Source organism: Bipolaris victoriae (genome assembly GCF_000527765.1).
Source record: "Bipolaris victoriae FI3 unplaced genomic scaffold scaffold_57, whole genome shotgun sequence".
NCBI classification, from domain to species: Eukaryota; Fungi; Ascomycota; class Dothideomycetes; order Pleosporales; family Pleosporaceae; genus Bipolaris; species Bipolaris victoriae.
In genome coordinates this window covers 170,689-190,509 of record NW_014575335.1, presented here as the reverse complement: position 1 = coordinate 190,509, position 19,821 = coordinate 170,689, and the positions used below count along the sequence as shown (strand labels likewise).

The 19,821-nt window shown below is 50.9% G+C and overlaps 8 protein-coding genes across 8 annotated transcripts; 4 read left to right on the top strand and 4 right to left on the bottom strand.

The window, feature by feature from the left end:
* Positions 1-46: 46 nt before the first annotated feature.
* Positions 47-244, bottom strand: COCVIDRAFT_102758 (hypothetical protein; the record flags this gene model as incomplete). The annotated part of the gene is made up of 1 exon (XM_014699841.1): positions 47-244. A coding segment is annotated over one exon (198 nt), but the record flags the coding sequence as incomplete, so codon positions are not given.
* A 227-nt stretch (positions 245-471) lies between these two features.
* COCVIDRAFT_27803 (hypothetical protein) lies at positions 472-1,130 on the bottom strand (the record flags this gene model as incomplete). The annotated part of the gene is made up of 2 exons (XM_014699840.1): positions 472-791; positions 899-1,130. The coding sequence occupies 2 exons, from the start codon at positions 1,128-1,130 to the stop codon at positions 472-474; spliced, it is 552 nt and encodes a 183-aa protein (XP_014555326.1).
* A 1,555-nt stretch (positions 1,131-2,685) lies between these two features.
* Positions 2,686-3,084, top strand: COCVIDRAFT_102727 (hypothetical protein; the record flags this gene model as incomplete). Its single annotated transcript, XM_014699839.1, has 1 exon — positions 2,686-3,084. A coding segment is annotated over one exon (399 nt), but the record flags the coding sequence as incomplete, so codon positions are not given.
* An 841-nt stretch (positions 3,085-3,925) lies between these two features.
* On the top strand, positions 3,926-5,595 carry COCVIDRAFT_102807 (hypothetical protein; the record flags this gene model as incomplete). Its single annotated transcript, XM_014699838.1, has 2 exons — positions 3,926-4,023; positions 4,080-5,595. The coding sequence occupies 2 exons, from the start codon at positions 3,926-3,928 to the stop codon at positions 5,593-5,595; spliced, it is 1,614 nt and encodes a 537-aa protein (XP_014555324.1).
* Positions 5,596-10,243: 4,648 nt separating this feature from the next.
* Positions 10,244-11,299, bottom strand: COCVIDRAFT_102740 (hypothetical protein; the record flags this gene model as incomplete). Its single annotated transcript, XM_014699837.1, has 2 exons — positions 10,244-10,505; positions 10,575-11,299. The coding sequence occupies 2 exons, from the start codon at positions 11,297-11,299 to the stop codon at positions 10,244-10,246; spliced, it is 987 nt and encodes a 328-aa protein (XP_014555323.1).
* An 896-nt stretch (positions 11,300-12,195) lies between these two features.
* COCVIDRAFT_38966 (hypothetical protein) lies at positions 12,196-14,154 on the bottom strand (the record flags this gene model as incomplete). Its single annotated transcript, XM_014699836.1, has 5 exons — positions 12,196-12,431; positions 12,484-12,748; positions 12,799-13,974; positions 14,026-14,057; positions 14,130-14,154. 5 exons carry the CDS (start codon positions 14,152-14,154, stop codon positions 12,196-12,198), a joined length of 1,734 nt encoding a protein of 577 aa, XP_014555322.1.
* Positions 14,155-14,523: 369 nt separating this feature from the next.
* On the top strand, positions 14,524-15,805 carry COCVIDRAFT_27798 (hypothetical protein; the record flags this gene model as incomplete). The annotated part of the gene is made up of 2 exons (XM_014699835.1): positions 14,524-14,615; positions 14,674-15,805. The coding sequence occupies 2 exons, from the start codon at positions 14,524-14,526 to the stop codon at positions 15,803-15,805; spliced, it is 1,224 nt and encodes a 407-aa protein (XP_014555321.1).
* A 628-nt stretch (positions 15,806-16,433) lies between these two features.
* Positions 16,434-19,214, top strand: COCVIDRAFT_102678 (hypothetical protein; the record flags this gene model as incomplete). The annotated part of the gene is made up of 6 exons (XM_014699834.1): positions 16,434-16,461; positions 16,518-16,732; positions 16,779-16,948; positions 17,008-17,813; positions 17,870-17,978; positions 18,029-19,214. 6 exons carry the CDS (start codon positions 16,434-16,436, stop codon positions 19,212-19,214), a joined length of 2,514 nt encoding a protein of 837 aa, XP_014555320.1.
* Positions 19,215-19,821: the final 607 nt, after the last annotated feature.

The window sequence follows — 19,821 nt, the reverse complement described above, 5'->3', positions numbered from 1 at the left end:
GGGGGGGGGAAATTAAGAAAGTTGCGCAAGAATTAAACTTGGATATTCAGTGATGTAAAGTGGTGGGGGGGGGGGATGTGGACTTCCTTTCTTTTCTGGGATGATTGATTGGATACGCTATGTAGCAAACAGAGAAGAAAGAAAGAAAGTCATATACAGTCATGAGGATATGGAGGGTTAAGCATAAGGGACTCTTTTTTTTTAATTTCATGATGCGTGTACATATGATTGGAGGCAAATCGTTTTGATTCTGATTCTTTGTCTTTGTTGAGAACACTTGTTGTTGTTTCTCTCTTCTACGTGGGAGTGCTTAGAATGCTTTTGACACTTTGGTCTTTGTCAATTGACATGAGTAATGTATCCAGTACTCTTTTGCTCGTGCAATTGTACTCTTCAATTGAGCATATTATGGCCATGTCTCTTATACCAATCCTCTTCCTTGCTGTTTGGAATTGACCAGCAAATCATTCTTTACTCCTTCTTCTCTTCAGTCTCCGCCGCCGCCGCTGGCTCAGCAGCAGCAGGAGTAGCACCAAACCCGCCGGTACTTCCAAATCCACCAGCGCCCCTAACACTCTGTTCCAACTCCTCGACAACAACCACATTGGGCATGGCAATCTTCTCAACCACAAGCTGCGCAATGCGGTCCCCAATTTTAATCTCGAAATCCTCATCCGAAAGATTAGCCAGTATCACACCCACGGGGCCCCGATAATCCGCATCGATGACGCCCGCCATGGTATCAATGCCGTGTTTATATGCGAGTCCCGAGCGCGGTGCCACTCTGCCATCTGTTCATCGTAACTATCAGCAAAAGCACCCTCACGCCGCCATCATCATCACCATCACCATCAGATCATAAGAAAGAAGAGGCGAGAAAATAGAAAAAAAAACATACACGTCCCCACAGGCACCGAGATCTTAATATCCGTCCCAACCAACTTGCGCCCCCTCGCGGGAATCACCACATCCACCGCACTATAAAGATCGTGGCCGGCGGCAAAGGCACTACCCTTTGTCGGGGCTTTGGCATTGGGGCTCAGCAATTGCACTTGCAATTGCTGTTCTGCGGCAGCGCCGGCGGCGATTGAGGGCGCAATGGGAGCGGGGGGTTGCAGGACTGACGACATGTTTGCGAGGGGTGTTGGGGTTGCGAGGCCGGAGTCTGTGCCGCGGGGTAGGGTAGAGGGTTGGGTTAGGGGCGAGGGGGAGATTACTTTTGTTCGTTTGGGGAGGGGAGAGGAGGGGAGGCTGGGGGGAGAGTGGGGAGGTAAGGGGGTGTCGGACATTGAGGTGGTATTGAGTGTTGTTGTCGTGTTGTTGCTTCGTTGGTGTTGATGTTGTTGTTGTTGTTGTTTGGAGGGGCGGTGAGAAGGGGGGTTGGCTTGGACGCGTTTTTTTGGTGGGGTTCGGGGGACAGACGTGGCGCGTCACCGTCTGTTGTCGTCCTGTTCATCCACCACCATCTTCTGCCGCATCTTCACCCATTGTGCAATTGTCTCTTTTCTCGTTGTTTCTTGCCGCATCAAAATAATTTGACGACTTCAAATTGCGATGACGTATACCTGGTTCGGTGCGTCCGACGGGGAGAGAGGCCGAGCAAGCAGGTTGCAGCGTTGTTTAGTGGCCGTGCCGTTGCTTTCAAACGGTTCTGTTGGCCCCTCGGAACGCCAGTCGATAGCGTGCTCCGTGTCCCAGCGCTGGGATGCCGATCCTACTGCGAGTGGCATTGGTACCTCGGCTTGCGTTTCAGCTTCATGTGGGGACTGCAGTAGCAAGGAGTGCTAAATACTCACAGCATCAGCATCGCATCAGCAGTCACGCGTTCAAGGGATACTTTGGTACCTTGGGTTTCCCATGCTGCGCGTGACCATTGCCACCACAATGACATGTGACTCTGGCATGATCAAAGAGCCGCACAAGGCCTCCAAGGATCGTGGCGTGTGTCGATCAGATTAGGTTCCGTCTGAACCGCTTTCCGGCATCCGATTCTGGGCAGTCACCAGCATGTTTTGAGGCTGCTCGAGAGGGTGAAGACACGGACAGCGACAGCTGCCTCAGGTACCGGCAGTTGGGTGCCGGGAGACATGCCGTGATGGGGAACAACAAGACAGATGGAGAGACGGAGCGAGTCAGCAGCAGCTCCAGCTCCGGTCCTGGCCTTGAGGACAGCAAAAGCCGACTCCGACGAGATGAGGCCAAGCCACGGGTAATAAGCTTAGTCGTCAGGCTTGAAAAACAGCCAAGTTCCACATACTCACTACGACGCATGAGATGGACGTTCGCATGCTGCTTACGACATGTTCCCTCTGATCACAAACACGTTTGCTCCTCCAGCGGCCAATCTCACGATCCCCGCGAAACCTGTCACTCGATGCCTGTCGCCCTCCGCACTCGGGTGCCGCACTCTCCACGTCGCACTACGGTCGCTTTCGTCTTCTCCAGACGGAGATTAGTTTCCAGTCAGACAGGCATCAGGCCTCCAAGCCGCACCTGACCAGCCGTCTGCGTCTGCTGTTCCAGGCGCACGGTGTCGAGTGGATACTGCATTTGAGCCGCAGCGGCGTGGCCGGTCCATGAAAGGATAGAAAATTTTGCCTCGAGACCTGTTAGTGTGACAAAATCTTCCCGATAGTTTGGCCAAGCGCTACATGTCCGGTCGCACGCCACGGCCGCCGACCATCGTGGTTGGCTGACACTTGGCTCTCGCAGCCCCAAGCGCGCCATGCAGAGCTTGTTGAGCCTCACGGGGTCTGGAGAGAACTAATGTACCCCACCTGCCCCGTCGTTCTCACGCGCCCTTGGGATGGCCAGAAGCAAAAAATTGTCACGCCCTCTCTCTCCCCGCCCCTCCCTCCTCCACCACCACCCGCTTCGTCATGCCACAGACTCCCACCTGGCAACTGCGCTCCCCTCAAAACTTACCAGTTACCAAACCCCAGCCGCATTCCAGAAGACTCTTGCCACAAGGTTCCATGCATGCATCTTGACCCCGACCCCGAACGCGCCAGCCATTCCACGGCATCATTGCCTAGCTGGGTCAGGAATTGGGCGATTATTATCCCTACGTGTATAGTTCCATGACACACCTGCCCGTGATTGGCGAGTAATGCACATCATGGCTGCTTGCGGCACCTCCTTCGCTACCACCAGCAACACGATTGATCAAACACAAACGTACGCGCTGCGTGCTCGTATGCATGCCTGCGTGTGAATGAGGTCAACGGCTAAGGCCATCTATGCGCACAACCTGTCGGATCATACACATCTACCTAAGGTTCTGCGCTACTGCTGTGCTGCCCTACCATTTGCCCATTCTCGGCGCCACCTTTTCGCTTAACTCCCAACTGCCATGCCACTGACATTGCCCGCGTCAACAGCCAGCCCGCGTCTGTCACGTTACGTACGTCTGTAATTCTTTGTACCGTGGTGCTCGGCCTACTACTGCCACACCGCGCATGCTTACCGTGTCCCAGCAAACTCGCCAGCGTGGAGACCGCTAAACATAGATGCGCCTAGCACGACCTCGACTTTTCTACTGCCACGCCGAGGCAATTCTAGTTCCACCACCACCCAGAGGCGACCTCAATCGCAGGCCCGCAACGTACGAGCGGGATTCGTCTGGTCTGGTCTAGCTCATAAACTAAGCAATACGCTAGCAGTCCCCAGCTTCATCGGACCTATTCCCAATAGCATGCTAGCCCCTCAAATGTCTAGCGCATTGTCCCCATGCTTCTAGTCTCCGGGACTGGAGAGCTGCCCATGGAGATCCCATGCCCATGGGAATGAGTTCTCCATCTGTACTTAAGCTGGGTTGATCCGCCCCCCAAGCAAACATCATCTCATCCGAGTACACACCTTTTTACTCTGGGCTCGAGTCTTTTCTCAACACCACTCTGCCCTTTCTCACATTCAACCTCCAGTCATGGGTCTGACTTTGAAGAAGCCCGAGGGCGTGGCCGGTTCCACTGCGCCCGCCATCATTGTCGGCTTGTTTGTTGCTTTTGGTGGTATCCTCTTCGGGTATGCAGTCTCAACTTCTCTATTAAGCAATATCAGTCACTAACAGCGTTTTACAGATATGATACTGGTACCATTGGTGGTATCCTGGGAATGAAGCACTGGCGTGAGGTCTTCAGCACTGGATACGTCAACCCCAAGGACAACCTTCCTGATGTCACCGCCGACCAGACCTCGCTCATTGTCTCTATCCTCTCTGCTGGTACCTTTTTCGGTGCCCTGACTGCCGCCCCTACTGCCGATTTCCTCGGTCGTCGCCTTGGTCTCGTTGCCAGCAACATTGTCTTCTGTCTTGGTGTTATTCTCCAGACCATTGCTACTGATATCCCCCTGTTTGTTGCTGGTCGTTTCTTCGCTGGTTACGGGGTCGGTATGATCTCTGCCACCATTCCTCTCTACCAATCCGAGACTGCCCCCAAGTGGATCCGTGGTACCATTGTCGGTTGCTACCAGCTTGCCATCACCATTGGTCTTTTGCTTGCTGCCATCGTCGACAATGCCACCAAGGACAGGGACGACACTGGCTCTTACCGCATTCCCATTGCTGTCCAGTTCGCCTGGGCCATTGTCCTCTTCACTGGTTGCATCTGGCTTCCCGAGACTCCTCGTTGGTTCATCAAGAAGGGTCGCCCAGAAAGGGCTGCCAAGTCTCTCTCTACCCTTCGCCGCCTCAACGTTGACGACCCTGCCCTCGTTGAGGAGTTGGCTGAGATCACTGCCAACCACGAGTACGAGCTGTCTCTCGGCAAGGCCACCTACGCCGACTGCTTCCGTGGTAACCTTGGAAAGCGTCTTGCAACTGGTTGTGCGCTCCAGTCTCTTCAACAACTCACTGGTGTCAACTTCATCTTCTACTATGGTACTTCCTTCTTCCAGAACTCTGGTATCAAGAACCCCTTTGTTGTCACTATGATTACCTCTTGCGTCAACGTCGCCTCCACCCTTCCAGGTCTCTACCTCGTCGAGAAGTGGGGTCGCCGCAACCTCCTCCTTTTCGGTGCCGTCGGTATGGCTGTCTGCCAGTTCATCGTCGCTATTACCGGTACTGTCGCTGGTGTTGAGAACCTGGCTGCCCAGAAGGCTTTGATCGCATTCGTCTGCATCTACATCTTCTTCTTCGCCTGCTCTTGGGGTCCAGTTGCCTGGGTCGTTACTGGTGAGATCTTCCCTCTCAAGGTCCGTGCCAAGTCGCTCTCCATGACCACCGCCAGCAACTGGCTCCTCAACTTCGCCATTGGATACGCCACCCCTTACATGGTCAACGACGGCCCTGGCAACGCCAACATGGGCGCAAAGGTCTTCTTCGTCTGGGGCGGATGCTGCTTCATCTGCATCTTCTTCGTCTGGGGCATGATCTACGAGACCAAGGGTCTCTCCCTCGAGCAAGTCGACGAGCTCTATGGCAAGTGCTCCAAGGCCTGGAAGTCCCCTGGCTTCGTCCCCACCGTCTCCTTCCAGGATGTTCAGGACATGCAGGCCGACAACCGCCGCGCCAGCCTTACTGACATTGAGGCTGATGCTTCTCGCAAGAGGAGCGCTACTCACGCCGAGTACCCCGAGAAGACTGTCGTTTAAAGCATTCAAATCTGCAGACATGCAGATGTGGATTGGGAATAGACATTTAGATGTTTTTTGATCATTTCACACGAAGGCTTGTACATACGCATACCATGTCTTATGGGAGCCAAATGGGCAACATATAGTTGCATCGTTTTTTGTTTTTTTCCCGTTTTCATCTACATATATACCTCCATCATCACGAGTTATGAAGTTTTAATGAATTAATTCACTTATACCCAAACATCCAAAACTCTTGTCTTTGCTGTGAAAAATCTCTCACCATCTATTCCCTCCCCCCCCCAGCCTTTATTTCACCGTGCTAATCCCCATCTCGCCCTACTTTCCCCTTTCCCTCCCCAATTCCACCTCACCCACACCTGTTTTCTTTGCCACTCCCATCCCCCCATCCCCACAAAAAATACCACCACACACCCTTGTCCCCCCCCAACACAAACATCCGCATACGCAATACGGCCACCCATGTGCAACTCAACCTATACCGCAGCCCCTCCACCCCATGTTAAATGCCTCACCCGCCTCAGGCTGCTGCACGCGTCCCCCCATCTCTTCCCGGCCTAGTCTCCTTTCCTTCCGCCCCTCCCTCCCCTAAAAAGACGGAGACACGGGGCAACCAACTTTTAGATTGTAACGTAAACTACACTAGCTTTCTAGCTTCGCACACATACATACGGGGTTAGGTTTAGTTTGTTTTGTGATCCCCGCAATTTAGTTAGCGTGTGTACGGTGCGCGGCGCTTTTGGTGGCGTAGGGCGGGGGGGCGTTTGAGAGAAGGGGCAGAGATTGGGAAAGGGGATAGACGAAGGGAGATGGGTAAAGATGGGTTAGGGGGAGGGGTGATGAGGCTGAGAGGGAGGCGACGGAGCATGCGATGCGATGCAGGTGCTTGTTTGGTTATCTTTGGTGGGATTCGGGATTCGGAATGTGGGATGCCCGGTGAGGGGAGATAGTGAGGGTGGGGTTTGGCACTGGGTTGAGGGCGCGTGTAGACTAGGTGTAGAAGGGAAGATGTGGGTTTGGGGTGGAGATGGGGCGGTGAATGGGGTAGGGCGGTTGGCTAGTGTGGATACTTTGTGGGTTGGGGATAGAGGGGTACTTCGGGTGTTGGGCTGCGTGGTAACACATGGGACCTTTTATGGTAACTCTCCCCCCCCCCCCCTCACTTTTCCTCTTTCTTTTATGTTGTATTTTATAGGAATGCAATAGATGGAGTGGTGAATATCTTTGAGGGAATTGTATTCATCACAAGGAAAAGCGGGTTGTGAGTTGTTCACTTGATGCCGAGATGTACTATCTTAGCGTACACTACAGGGACTTGCGTTGTTCTGAAGAAAGCGAGATAACGCTAGTTTAGACAGCCTTTCTAGTAGGTCGATGGAAACATGTCACGGGTTACTGAGCTTTCTTGGCATCTCATTGTGGAATAGAAGAAAGTCACTGTGGAGTCGGTACCGCACAGTTAGATAAGCAATCCATGTGTCTCGCATGTTGGTAACTTGGCTTCTTCATCTGCTCCCGCTCTCCAGGCAAACGGCTTGTGCATCGATGAAATATCAGATTAAATTTCTCAAGGGTAAAGCAAGCGTGGATCATTAAAGAAATCATATCCGTGGAAGTATCTTGAAACAGTATTGGTTCTAGATTCGGGGGATTGAAAGCTACGCAAAAGAGCGTAGCGATGGTGTCTGATTAGTTGCGCTAAGGAGACTACAGGCTACTTCAGGGCCGGAGATCGTACCAGAAGATAAGCTAGCCAAGAAGACAGAAAGAAGATGCAGCAAATGGTAAACGCTTTAGCCGCCACATGCCTCATGGTGAGTAAGAAGGGAGAGTAATGGAGCTTATTAAAACAAACCTATGTAGATATGGCTAACCTGTTAGTTTAGCACCGTGCATTCCACGCTAGCATTCGGTGTTGTATAGCATGACGTCGAGTTGCTTAAGGATCGGATGGGACTATATACCCTATGCACGTGACTGTGGCTTTATTGAATCGAGGGCTGACCTTCCTGGGCCTCCAGTTCAGAGTATCGTGACCCTTTTGTCATTAAGTAGTTGAACGATTGCGATCATACAGTACTAGTTCATAAGTCTGGCCTTGCTAGCCGAAACCCCACCATTATTAAAAGTTGACGCCTATACTACTACTACTGTAAGAGGCTACGCCATGAATGAAGCACGTGATAATACCACGTGCTTACTATAGAGACGCTTAGTTATTAGAAGTTCTTCGTAAGAAAGAACTAACGAAAGGATATAAAGTAGAAGTTACTATACGATAACTTTACTCTTCTTATCTTTCTTCTTCTATAGTATAGGTTAATACAAACTCGTTCGAAGGCCTCTTCGCCCCTTAACAACTTACTTCTTTAAAGCTTATACTACTACGTAATATCTAAATCATAAAATTACGCTCTATAGATATCGTTTTAATAATAGCGTAGTATAGCGTTAGTGGTAGGCATTGTAAAAAGTGGGTGGGGTTGGTGTTTGTGGGGTGGTGGAGCTTGGCGAGGCCAGATATATGAAACATGACTGTAGTATCATGTGAATTTGTGGGGTAGTAGGACCAACTCTACTTACGATGACATGGACTGTGAACACAACAACACTTCATCACGCTGTTCTTAAATTATGAATACTCTGGAGCGAAAGTTCTACGTCGTTCCTGAAGGTTTAGTTCCGGAGGGTACTGACGTTGTTCTTGGTGGCCAAGACGATCAAATCGTTCTTCCATCTCTTGATCCGGCATCAAATTTCACACGATTCCTTCCTCCAAATGCAACCGATACTCCATAAGATCTATTTGTACCTGGTCTGTCAAGCGCAACGATCCAACCCCCACGCTTCACTCGTCAGTCCAATCGATCCGAGTTTCTCATCTACACGGATGGGGCATGTAGTGAGAATGGAGGGAAAGATGCTAGAGGAGGTTGTGCCTTTGTCTATCGTCCCGAAACATCTCCCTCGATTATTCCGTCAAGAACTTCTACTGGGCATTCTACCCGCTCCATGAACCTTCATACAATTGGCGCTTCTGAATTTCGACTTGAGTCCCGCGGCCCGACGGGAGAAGTAGTACCTCAGACCAGTAACAGAGCCGAACTCCGTGCCGTTATCGCTGCGCTCGAGTTTCGGCTGTGGAACAACGAGGGATGCCGACGCCTTGTGATCGCAACAGACTCGTCTTACGTAGTTGACGGGTCTACACAATGGATCTACAAATGGATGCAAAATGGGTGGCAAACATCAACGCACAAGCCAGTGAAGAACCAGGATCTCTGGAAGGAGCTCAGTAAAGAACGCGAGAGATGGAGCAAAGCAGGGCTAGAAGTACAGTTCTGGCTTATTCCAAGAAGGCTAAACACAGTAGCAGATCAGCTAGCGAAGGAAGCTGCTGCTCTTCCTGACAAAGAGAATTGGGGAGAAATCAAGGGTGTATTGTGCTAATCAAGTTTGAGAATTGACACTTCGTTTTGATTGTGATAGTGGATTCGAACGATGTTTTAAAAGAGTCTGGCTCTAACGTCTCTATTCCAACCTATTCTTAAACCCACTAAGGCTCTTATCTGACTAACAAAACTAGAAAATCAAGACAAATTGTCACAGTCACAGGATCATCATCTAATACCGACTTGGCCACGGCAGACCTACTCCATGTACTGATCTTGATAATCAATAAGATAAAAACTCAGCCCTCAACCAATACAACAAGATGAACAAGACCTCCCTCTAACATCAAGGGCTCTTCCATCTCAAATATGCTCTACAAAACCAGAAAATTTGTGCCTAACAAGCTGAATGAGCATATATCAAACATTCGCCTAATCCTACTTGCGATACTCTTCGGCATGCAAGCGCTGCCGACGGCTAGTACCTCAATCAATTATTTTCTACATACAGAATACCTATGTGATGTCCGGAATACTAGTCTTCTGATGCTAGGCTTTACAACTGCCAAGATACGTAGGTACCTGGGCTGTCCCGGGCGTTCCGAACGTATCAGGGCTCGGTACCAAGGACGACCCATATTGTTGCTCGTTATAAAAAATCGATCTTGTAGATACTACAGAGGCGTAGCAGCTGTGTATTAAGTGCGTTGTAGACCAAACAGGCCTCGCTAATATTTCTTTAGGACGGTAAATAAGTGATTGTCTGGTAGAGGTGATGTCCAACATAAGCGTACTTGGATCCTTGGTCTATGCGACACTACCCCTACCCCACTCTTACCATACCTCTGGGTGTGGGGTATGTATCTACTAACCTGATGAGGTGCTTGGGTGTCAGCAGGATACTTGCGTTCGTCTACACGGTAGCGTATCAGTGTGGTTCTAGCCTGGTACTGCGTGGAGCGACACCGAATACATGGCAGTCATTACACAAAGGTAGCTTTGTGAATATGGCATTGTTTTATAGATAATAGTGACAGCAGAGTGATGTACCTGCTCAAAAATCTCACTGTTCTTGTTCGCTGTAATATTTGAAGACTTCTGATCATGTAGAAAGACAGATATTAATTCAATTTGGAAGATTGGAAAGACACTCGTATTGCTCAACGCCATATCGTTTTGTGTAGTCATGAAAAAGCTCAGATAGAGCACCATATATCTTACAATATCATACCTCTCCAACGTTCATCCGAGCCCTAATACCCCTGCGTGACCCCCGCCTTGATCCCCTCCAACTTCACCATCAACTCCCTCCACACCCTCTCCTGATCTTTCTTTCCCTCCTCACTCCTAACATACGTACTCGGCTCCGTAATCTCGCAATCACTCAAATACTTTCCATGCGTCTCTTCACCCCGCAACCCCGCATGCACCAGCGTCCTCGACCCAACTTCCGTAGTGCGAGCAAGGAAGAAACGCAATATAGCCGCGACAAAGGGGGCTTCGCGACCGAACTCTCTGTGATTCACAATTAGACACCGCCATCCTCAAAGACAATGAAAATTCAAAAGGGAAAATAGGACTCACGAATGGCACAACCCCGGATTAACAGTATTCACCGTGACCGGACACTCCCCACCCTTATTCCTCGCACAAAACTCCCTCACAGTGAGCACCTCCATCAACTTACTAACACAATACCTCTCATTCAAATCCACCTTCTTTCCCGCTACAACCTCCTCCCTCAACCGCTCAAACAATTTCCCCTCGAGTGCTTTCCTCTCCGCAAACCCCGTCCACTGATGCACTTCCGAACTCACAACCGTGAGTGTCGGTCGCACATTGAATTTGCTTGCCGTATCCCTGAGTTTGGGGAGAAGAGAGAAGAAGAGAAAGAAAGTGGAAACGACATTGACGGTAATGGTGGATTCGTCTTGTTCGAAGATTTCCCACACGCCGCGGTTTACGCCGGCGTTGAGAATGGCGATGTCGAGGCGGGGGACCTCTTTGCTTACTGTAGAAGCGAAATCGAGTACGGATTGGTAGGAAGACATGTCGAGGTGCATTACTTTTATTACATTTTGGCGGCCGGTGGTGGTCTCGATGTCTTTGGCGGCTGCTTCGCCTTTTTCGATGGAGCGCACGGCGAGGATGACGGTTGAGGCGTTGAGGGAGACATAGTGACGGGATGCTTCTTTGCCCAGGCCGGTGTTGGAGCCAGTTACGAGGACGGTTTTACCGGTTAGGTCAGCCGTGGGGGGTGGAGGTGTGACGAAGAGTTGGGAGTAGAAGAAGCGGGCAAAGCTTGCCATTGTGGGTGATGTTGGGGAGGTTCAGTTGGTGAATCGTAATTTAGTAGGTTGAGACTGGAATTGGTGCAGGAATTGGGGTTTTAGATGTCTTTTTGATACATTTTTCCGCATTGGTATCACCGTTAACACCTGTGTGGGCTAAGCACGGGGTCTCCTCGGGCAGCCGGGTTTAAGGACTGTTTGTATCGCGCGGTTTTAAGGCAAGACGCGAATGGCCTGTCAAAGCGTCATGTCGCCGACGTCAATTGAGGATGCCTACACTTCATTGAAGCCCTTAGTCCGAGTTGAGAAGTAGCGGCGGACGAACTTTGCTTTGTCCAACTGCTTGGTGGTGGAGACGTTCCTAATATCGACTTGAAGGTGTCATAGACGGAGTTAACTCGGGTTACCTCCGTTGATATTGCGCCGATATGCTTCACATGCACGTATACCTGAAATGTTACGGACGATTTCTACGCCATAGGCTGGACCGTTCGTACTCGGAAGCATACAGACGAAGTCGCAAGGGAGTTGGTGAATTTACATGTTGTGATGAGATTGCTGACGCATCAGCACTCTAATTTCGACGTCAACCTACGTACGCGCCATGATGAACGTCAAATCTAAGCGCGTCACAACCTTATCGTATCCATACTTCAATCAAACAGAGAACAAATGCCATATCATATTTCAGGCAGACCATGGAAAGTGCGATCCGCCTACGTAGGCGACATAATCAAAACACAAGCAAATTGCCAGTACTGCAACGCTCCCATGCATACTGGCTTCCCCTACAATCAAATTAGTATACAAATGCTGATCCTGCTCTTCATTTTTGGTACACCCCGACCCAGCAAAAATAGCATGCCATATGGACAAAACCCACCGAACACAGAACATAAAGCGATAGAAACAGTCTACCAGGCATCCACGTCAAAGCCCTCTTCCGAGAACTCGGTTGCCACGACTGTTCTTCGGGAGAATTGACGACCAGCGAGCGCCTTGATGGCCTTTTGCGCTGACTCTGTGTCCTGGTACTTGATGTAGATCTTGCCAACACCGAGATTGACGCGAGCTCCGGCAGGACGAGGAATCTTGGTCTCGAGGATCGTTCCATACTTGCCGCACTCCTCTTCGATGTCTTCCTTGATTTCTGAACTGATGTTAGTGTCATGTCAAATCCGTGAGTATCTGCCTGTGCTCACCTTCGTATTCCTCATCGTTAAGTAGCTCATCCGAAGTCACCATGTTCATGAGGCAAACAACGCGGCTGTGTTCACGGTTCTCTGCGGCGCTTGCTCCCGCCAACATAGAGATGGCACCAACTCCACCATCCAGACCAGTAGTCTGCTGAAGACCGACAGTCGCACGTGACACCTTGAGATTACCATCGCCGAGTGGAATATCGTTCAGACCTTCAATGACGGCGTCGATGATTTCGTTGTCAGCATACTCGCAGAAAGCGATACCCTGTAGCATTGTTAGCAAACCGAAAAGATCGGTTTAAATATATAACTTACGCGGTGTTGGTCGGTGCTTGTATCCTTGACCAGGATGAAAGCCTTGAGTTTGCCCATAGTCTCGACAAGCTCACGAATTTGCTCCTCCTCAATATATGTAGGGATGTTGACAATGCTGAGCTTGTTGGGACTATCCTTAACAACAGAAGACACTTCGTCGCCGGGTGGGTATGCGTTCTCGTCGGCAGTAGGGGTGATGTAATCTTTGGGCCGGCGGATGGAGAGGCCTGCCCGATCGGGAGCGCCACCGTCGTCGCGCATAGAAATGCCGTTCATAGCCAGAGCGAGGGTTGCGTCTTCGGGTGCCTTGAACTCTAGCGCAGCGTACTCCTTGCTCGTCGCAATGTGGGCCGACACACAAGGATCGGGTCCAGAGACAACGTTAAGACCATTGAGCTGGGTGTTGAAGAATTCCATAATCTCCTGCGACGTGCATCCTGAAGGCAGGTTGTGAACATAGAGACGCTTCGACTGCTTGGCGGCCGATGTGGCGAGAGCAGCGGCTGTGGCAGTTCCAGTCGAGGGCGAGATGAAGGCCGCCAGCTTGGACGGGTCCATGGGCGCAGCGCGGGGAGCTCCAGGCAGAGGGAACATGCCCGACAGCTTGGCCTGCTCAGCCGTGATGTTCTCGTAGCCCGTGGGCTTGATGTCCCATTGTGTCATGCGACGCTGGCGCTGCAGGATGTTGGTGAAGCTGGCAAGATCCGGAGTAGCTTCTCGCGGCTTGGTGTATGGAGGAGAGTCTTCCTTGGGCTGGCGCGCCCTATCACGCCCACCACCAAAGCCTCCGTCGCGTCCACCTCGGCCACCCCTTCGCTCATCACCAAACCTGTCGCCACCCCTCTCGTTACGGTCTCTGTCCCGGCGGTGTCCACGGTCGTCGTCTCCACGGTCGCGGTCGCGGTCGCGGTCTCCTCCGCGGTCTCCTCGGGGTCGGTCGCGCCTAGAGTACGAGTCTCCCCATCCGCCCCGATCTCCTCCACGCTCACCCCGGTCATCCCGCCTTTCACGACGGGCATATGTATCTTCGCGCTCGCGCTCACGGTAGTCGCGGCTGGACGAGTACGTGTCTACTTCATAGTCGCGGCGGGAGCCTCCGCCATGGCGCGGGGAGCGAGAACGGCGCCGGCGCCTATCACCACGGTCACCGCGATCACGGTGGTCATCTCTCGAAGACTGTGCTGTTAGTATTTGTGTGCCAGTGGCGCGCCGGTGATGTGAACTCACGTAGTTGCGGGATCCAGCTGATCGACCGCCGTCTGCTTATGTTAGTATTTTACATCTTTGGAACTGCACACCAGTCAGTACGTGTACTGGTCTAGCCGGCTTACCTCGGGAATAACTATCGCCGTTCATGGTGGTAGTGTTGATGGGAGCTATCGCGGTGGTAACGTACAGCCGCGTGAGATTCTGCAGGCGAGCACAAGGACACGGGGGCAGAAGCTGCAATCAGCAGAGCTAGATCAGGCGATGGTGGATGGATCAAGCCCGCAATGGTCCGGACTGTGGGACGCGATGCTTTCTGCGGTGGTTGCGTCTGCGGTCGCGGAAAAGGTGCGAGAGAGAAAGTCAGGGCTGTCCTAGCGCGCCCTTGGCACCGCGCGCCCCTGTCGCCGGGGCTACTCCCAGACCCCCGTCACTAATTAAGGGACATGCGACTGGGAGTATACAGAGAGAGGGACATTCACTCTCCCAACTACATCACACCCACACCATAGACCCACCATGGCGTTACGCGCCGCAGAATGGCACAAGCTGCCTACAAGCCTTACCGAACTATGCATTGACACTACCTTGCGCTGCGGGCAGTCTTTCCGGTACGATGCTCTACATGGTCGCATCTTGATCGCCAACACTGCTAACATGCCCCCTCAGGTGGCGCAAGTCTGCTGAAGGCGAATGGTCAGCAGCCCTCCATGGTCGCATCCTCTCTCTCCGCCAGGATCCCCAATATTTACACTACCGAGCCATATACCCATCCATTACCACCGCACTGCCCACGCCACCTCCGTCCAATGCGCCTTCCGTCGCCCCCGAAGAAGATGACACACTTGCCCTTGTCAACCACTACTTCAACCTCTCGCCAAACCTTGGCCATCTATACGAGCAATGGGCAGCCTCAGATGCCAACTTCAGGAAGCGAGCACCCAAATTCACAGGCATACGCATACTGCGACAAGATGCATGGGAAGCACTTATTGGCTTCATATGCAGTAGCAACAACAACATCGGCCGCATATCCGGCATGGTACACAACCTCTGCCTGCACTATGGACCTCTGATCGGGCACATCGACGAGGTTCCCTATCACGATTTTCCCACACCCGCCGCTCTCTCTGGTCCAGACGTAGAAGCCCATCTCATGAAGCTTGGCTTTGGATACAGGGCAAAGTACATCGCTAAGACTGCACGCATAGTATCAGAGGACAAGGGTTTGAAGTGGCTCGAAGATCTAAGCAACCCCGAATATCCTCAGTTTGGCGTTGAAGAGAAGCCAGCTGGGGACATGCTTGAAGGTGGTCGAGAGGGGTACAGAAAAGCACATGAGGAGCTACTCGCACTTCATGGTGTAGGCCCCAAAGTTGCAGACTGTGTGTGCCTTTTTGGTCTCGGCTGGTCTGAGTCTGTGCCGGTCGATACCCATGTTTGGCAGATTGCGCAGCGCGACTATCGCTTCGGCAAAGGCAAACACAGCAGCTTGACAGCAGCAACATATGTTGCTATAGGCAATTTGTTCCGCAAACTATGGGGGAAGGAAGCAGGTTGGGCGCATTCTGTATTATTTACGGCGGATCTAAAGGCATTTTCGGAACGAGTGGTTGCCAAAGTAGAGGTGAAAGAAGAGGTCGTGATCAAAAAGGAGGATGACGAGACTGTGATAGAAACTGCAGTGAAGAAGGAGGTGACAAAACGGAAGCGGATCAAGAAGGAGCCACTACCAGACGAGAGCCCAATTGTGCAAGTGAAGCAGGACCCTACGCGAAGGAGTAAGCGACAACGCGTCTAGGCAATATATTCTATCAGACCCTCCGTTCATCATCCATTCTTTGCGAATATTCAACTCACACTCCCTTGGGCCGTGTACTTGTGATCAGCTTGAATATAGACACATCTACATAGACAGTGGTATAAGTCCCTCTTCGTCAGGCAAACCCCCGCATGACAATCAACTAAACTTAACACAGGAACACGGCTGCGCAAAGACGGCACAGCACTTTACAAGACCGGGATGATGGCCTCGGCGAAGGACTACACATCCAGATACTCCTGAACTTCGCATGCACACGTCTTAGACGTGTGGCTGCCTCGGGTTACACACGGTTACTAGCGTCATTTCACTTGCATAGCCATCACAGCCTCGGATTCGCGTCACTCCTTAGCGCACATGATCCTCTGGACGCCACAGCTTGTTTCTGTCCAATTCGCTCGGCGCAAAGCCCCTATCAGGCATTTGTTGTCGAAAGTATCCAACAATTGCGGCAGAGCCATGTGGCTTCCCGCGGGAAATGTTTCAACGTATTATGGACCCCACACTTCGAGCTGCACTGTTTCCCCCTAAGCCACCCAAAGATGCTGTTCATTATAAGACAAGCAAGTGACAGAGGCTTCTGTCACCTTTGGAGGCAGCCATAGCCATGGAAGGACTTTCAGTGGCGGCAAACGGTAAGTCGTAACACAACTGGCTACTTTCCTTATGGCCAGATATTGACAAGTCTTAGGCCTAGCTGTAGTCTCGGTTGCCATTCAACTCACCGAGTCATTCATGAAGCTATACAAATTCTGGAATTCTGTTGAAGACGCACCACAAGACATTGCAGCCATCAATGAGGATCTCCAATATCTCATTTCAGTATTCAAAAAGATTCAATCCACCAAGGGCGCAGTCGGGGAATGCGTAGCTGAGGGGATACAGCATTGCTGGGGCAAACTTCTTGTGCGTTACTTTTCAATTCTAAACTTACTGCGTTCTGACAATCCAGGAACTCAACACCATTGTGGCAGATTTTGATGAAGGGTTTCAGTCCTCATCGCGCAAGAGACGGAAATGGGCTGCTTTCAAAGCCGCCAGTCATAGTAAGCATATTCAAAAGTTTCGCGACTCACTGAGTGAGACGAAATTGACTTTGACTCTTGCGCTTGTACATCAAAGGTGTGCTCATAATTCCTTTCCTGTGGCGGTGCCATATAGTGGTACTAACTTCTCAAAAGTGTGGTACAATCTCAGCCATATGCTACTACTGTTCCGATACATACAACTATGTTCCTTGGCTCTCAGCATCACCCAGACCGCGACGAACTCAACGTACACCTGCTGTCGGAGCGACCCGCAGACGATAGAGCATCCATCAGAGGTGAACAGCCTCCTCCACCAATCTATGTGGAGCAGAATATTCTGGACAAGAACACAGTCGGAGAAATCAAAACAGCAAAAACTATGCTCATGGATTTCGAGAAGAACGTCTCGAAACAGGCCATGACCATAGTGAAGCTGCAGGAGCTGATGTTAAAGGCGGTTGAGCAGATTGGGATCTCTAAATTCGAATCCAATTCGCTTGAAATCTTCGCTCAGGATGGTTACACGGTAGACTGCAACGGATTTTCTCGAGCACGAACATTCGTCTATTCAGACAACTTGCAGTATCGTGTCAGCCACCATGTGACGGGGTTCCGAACTGCTTTTGGCTGTTTATGGAAGCGCAAGACCAAACTTCATCTTCCGGGAAATGTACATAATAAGGACGAAGAGACAAAATGTGTCACGTCTTACATATTCTACCCCAATACCTGGATCCAGTGGTTAGGTGTCCACAACGGATTGGAAGCGATCATGGCCGCTGCTGGCCGAAGCTGGCTGTTCAACTGTAAACTGACAGTGACCCGCGCCGTCGCAGAAGATTCCCTGATGTTTGAGCTCTGCCGGACAGGTCAAACTCGAGCTGTAGAAATACTGCTCAGTAAAAGGCTTGGGAGTGTGGTTGACACCAGTCCCAAAGGCTGGAAGCCTTTACATGCAAGTCCACTCCATTCTTGGAACCCGTCCGGGTTACCGCCTGTTACATACGCTAATAAGAGATGCAGTTTGCGGCAGCTGGTGGCCATGTTGATCTTTGCGCCATGTTAATCGAAGCTGGTGCCGATAAATCAGCGTTGGTATACGAAGGACCAACTGAAGCTATACTGTGAGTTACCTTTAGCTGTTTCTAGCGCAAGTGACGCTAACCTTATATAGTTCTCCCATCACCCTCTTTGTCGCACTAGCGCAGGATATACATGCCGATGTCAAGATTTCCATGCTGCGACTATTTTCCGACTGTATCGAGCTGACAGATCCCAAGAGCGACGGTTGGACAGTGCATGAGTGGCTTAAAAGGACATATGCGCAAGAAAGTGTGCCCATTTCGGAAAACAGCATCACGTGGCTGTTTCACTGTGCTCCGACTGAACTGTACGTCCAACTCAACTCGCAGACAATATGGTGTGGTTTGCAGCACGCTGTCCGAACAGTGCTTTGCCACATGCGAGATGGTCGCTTTCTGGACCGGATTCTGGGACTCTTTGATTGCGAATACAAAGCGACATGTCGAAAGAGAATAGATGCTATTAGCACTTTGCTCGCTTTTCGAGTCTGCGGTCGAGTGTTGATACCCATGGTAATTAGTGCAGGATCCTTTTGCCAGATGCCAGGATTCGATTGGTTACATGACGACCTAAGTCATAGGGAGTATCTACAGGCACTTCCCACCATTTATACAGCATGGTGTAGCACGGTACTTGAAACGACTGAGAACCTGGAGACCTACGTTCGACTGGAATTCGAGCAATGTCAGCAGCAACTAGGCTATACACGAGCTCTATTCCTTGATGCACTTTTTTACCGGAGTACGATGAGTGGAAGCAGTATCATGCAATTGAAAGGTAGTTCTTGTACTTCCTGTGGAGATGACTACAAGTCCCTTCCAAGTGCTCTCGTCTCACCTATTCGCATAGCCGTCACCGAGTGTATCAAAACCAACCACCGGTTTGGTTGCGTCTGCGAAAAGGCTGATAGCCTGCATGCTGCCTTCAAAGCAACAGATCCGCCCGCGTACACGGGCACATGTTACATCGACGACAACCACGAAACGGCCGACTCTACAGCTGACGAGCTCTTCTACGACGCCGAGCCCTACCTCTTCCCGGATGGCGCTCTTACAGATCAAGACAGCGCTCCCGACATATTCGCAGAAGTATCATTGCTACTGTACCGCGCTCATGGCAGGGCCTGGCTTGGAAGCTATGCCATTGACGACCTATTATGTGCGCCCTGCTTCCTTTTGCGAGAACAATATAGAGACAAGAATGGTTTCTCGACTGACTTTCCACCAAAACCGCATCATCTAGATGGAATGAGATTGACATCGCGACCCGATGCATAGCTGTGTGAATACAGCTCCAAAAACGAACTGAAATTGTTCCTATTTGAGCTGAAAAGCCGATACATCCAATGAGTAGGAGAACAAGAAGGGAATCGCCTTGAGCCGATCGAAAATGGCTAAATCACTGCTATGAACGGCATCTTAAGACGACTTGAAGAGATACGCCTTTCGGTATACTCCGCGTCATAGGTAATCACCCTTTGCTATCCGAGAACATGGGCGCACACGTCGCGGAATGACCAGGACGATCGAGTACAACGACGCTGCCAAACAACAGTTTTCTTGGAGCTCAGGCAAAATGCAGTAAATGCACTCAAGGACCTGAGATTGATCCTCTTCGTATATACGACTACTAATGCCACCAAGATACTCTCCCACATGCAGCTGTGGCAGGGGGCGAATCAGGTGAACGAGCGGTTTGGAGTACGTCGCTATATCAATCTCCTGGAGACGATCGAGTACAGTAGAGAGAATGGAAGATGAATAAGGAAAGCATCCAGCAACGAGGATTCTCACTGAATAACAGGTAAGTCGGGGAAAAGATCGCACAAGTGTTTTCTAGAAAAGATAAATCTCGTGTATGAAAATAACAGGGTGATACCATTCG